Consider the following 2,754-nt stretch of genomic DNA (forward strand, 5'->3'; position numbering starts at 1 on the left):
TTACATTGTCAAAATTTTTGTCAAAGATTTTCGAATATTATGAGTTTCATACAAAAATAATTGAAGATCTTGTTTACGAGGAGCTTTATGAGATTACAATGAATAGGTAACTTACTCATGATTCTAATTTAATATATTTTTTTTTCTGCATGATGGTTAAAAAATTCTAGCCCTAGTAGATTTGAATTCTGGCCTGGTTTGACATTGCATATTCCTACAATTTTCAATAACAAATTTAACAAATTGATCGCAATTAAATCAATGTAACGAGAATATATCGTATTATTAATTATTGCAGAAAATATTTGTTCGATCGTTTTATTTAAGTTGGTAACAAGTAAAATGTTTTATAGACATGCACACACACATGTATGTTAGAATGTGTTTGATTGTATTTGTGCGTATACTTTTTGTAATTAATTAAATTAAATTAAATTAAATAAATGAATGAATGTGGCCATCACGTTGTCAATAACTGGGAAGCAAAATTCTTCCCAATTTAGTAGCCTCCACGTAGAATCCCAAATTTTCAAATCTCAATATTTCTACACACCAACTATATATATTATATATATATTTGCTCGAAATCCCAACATTCTTCAAACACTAAAAAACCAATCCTTTTTAGAGTCCATTCACCCTAGGACTCTACAAGATGGCAATTAGAATCCATATTCCTGCAGCCATCCCTTTTCTCATTCTCTGCTTGGCTCTCCTGTCAACGGCCCTCGCACCAGCCCCGTTGCCACCCAAACCGGTCGACGTGGTGGTGGAAGGCGTGGTCTTTTGCCAGTCCTGTGGCGACTACGGAACGTGGAACCTCAACAAAGCCAAGGCCATCGAATCAGCCATAGTCAGCGTCATCTGTAAAGACCATAGGAACCGAGTCAGCTTTTACAAGGCGTTCCAGACCGGTAAAAACGGCTACTTTTACGCGGTGCTTAAGGGGCTCAGGATGAGCTACTCTTTCTTGGATCATCCTTTGCATGCCTGCAAGGTAAGGCTGGTGTCGTCACCCGTCCCGAGCTGCAACCTTCTTACGAATGTGAACTATGGACTCTACGGCGCGCCCCTTCGTTTTGAGAACAAGAGGGTGGTTCGTAGTAACTACGAGGCGGTGATATACGCTGCGGGTCCATTGGCGTTTCGCCCGGATCATTGTGTTCCTCACTAATTAAATTTGATGATTTTCTATTCCAATTTTCTGTCCTTTTTTCGACCCATTTATACAATTGTTTAACATTTGTGTCCTTAATTAATATGTGAATTGGGCTACTCTCGAATTCTTCTTATAATGCTACTTCATGAGTTCAATATCTGTTTTTATACATGCAAAATTAAGAAGAGAATCAAGTGAGATCTATTGGTCGATAATTCCGCTAAATTTAATTTCCCTTCCCAAAATAGAAGAAAAATATAAACATGCCCTAAAAATTAAACGAGGGAATGATGGTTGAGTTGAAGTAACCTTAAATCAAATCTGTAGGAACGAGCGCTTGTCGATTTACCAAAACTATAGCCGGTAGTAATTGTGTAACTCAAATCTTTTAAACAGCATAGCAGCTTAAGCGTCATGGTTCGATCGCTCTACCAGCAGAGACAATTATGTACCTCAACAATCACCCTCTCAATAATTTCACTCATTGCAATCAATGAGAATCGAACCCATGACCTTTGTTATGATACCAATTGAAGGACCAAGCGTTTTACCAAAAACACCATTATTATCAGCTATAGCTTTTGGTAAAGTGAAAAGCGCTCGGTCCTACAATTGGTATTGGTATTTAAAAAGAACTCAAAATGTTGGACTATCGTATCTGTAACGCCCAGGAAATCCACTGACTGACCAGACCACATGCATGATATTAAATGTGTTGTTTGAAATTAATTGTGTAATTTTATGTGTTAGAAGTAAATAATATTTATTTTTAACGTCTGACGAATTTTGAGATTTTTAAAGTTGTAGACGGCGATTGGAGACTTTCAGGTGAAGAGATTTCCGGACACGGTTTAATGTAAAAGGTAGTATTTTAGTAATTTAAAATTTAATTAGCATGGTTTATTTTTAATTTATTTAGGAATAGACCGTTCAGTAATTAATTTAAATTTAAGTTGTAGGAAGATTTTTTTTTATTTTTGGACTGGGTAGTATATTTTTACCAATTTATAAATATTGAGATTTTGTTTAAATGAAATTTTGATAAACTAATACATATATTTTTGGTTAGGCGTGTATTATTATTATTTTATATTGTAGTGGACTTAATTAGTAATTAGAATATTTAAGTAATAATTTAGTAGCTTAATTAATTAGTTAATAAAAAAACGTAAAACACAAAGAAAAAGAAAAGAAATGTCGAGAGCTTTCAGAAGGGAAAAAAAAAAAAGGGAAACTCGTGAAGGGGCTTGGGTTCTTGGAGGTGGATAAATTCGATTTCGACCGTGTTTCGGCCTATCTTCGATTCCAGAAACGATCAACCGTTCTACATTTAAAGAAAGTTTTAATTCGTTTCTTTGACTCATCGATAAAGTCATATATTTTTCAAAGTGTATTTGATGTCATTTAGTTGATAGAAAGTGTATTTTTTATGATCTAGATGTATATGTATGACATACGCAAAACACGTGATGTATAAGTGAGTATTATAAAAAAAATGATGTTTTGGGGTTCCCTTTTTTGGCGTATCAAAGAAAAGAGAGTAAATACGTTTTTATAAATTTTTTTGTGCTATTTATGATTGAGATCGACATGTT

The 2,754-nt window shown here is 34.2% G+C and overlaps 1 protein-coding gene across 1 annotated transcript; it reads left to right on the forward strand.

Annotated features, from left to right (window-relative positions):
- The first annotated feature begins 627 nt into the window (after positions 1-627).
- On the forward strand, positions 628-1,209 carry LOC140867789 (non-classical arabinogalactan protein 30). Its single transcript, XM_073272851.1, has one exon. It carries the CDS (start codon positions 656-658, stop codon positions 1,172-1,174), a length of 519 nt encoding a protein of 172 aa, XP_073128952.1. The 5' UTR covers positions 628-655; the 3' UTR covers positions 1,175-1,209.
- Positions 1,210-2,754: the final 1,545 nt, after the last annotated feature.

This window comes from Henckelia pumila, chromosome 4 (assembly GCF_033568475.1).
Source record: "Henckelia pumila isolate YLH828 chromosome 4, ASM3356847v2, whole genome shotgun sequence".
Taxonomy (NCBI): Eukaryota; Viridiplantae; Streptophyta; class Magnoliopsida; order Lamiales; family Gesneriaceae; genus Henckelia; species Henckelia pumila.

What these genes read in the sequence shown, in the direction of transcription:
- LOC140867789 (XM_073272851.1), top strand. Translation starts at nt 656, where the DNA reads ATGGCAATTAGAATCCATATTCCTGCAGCCATCCCTTTTCTCATTCTC.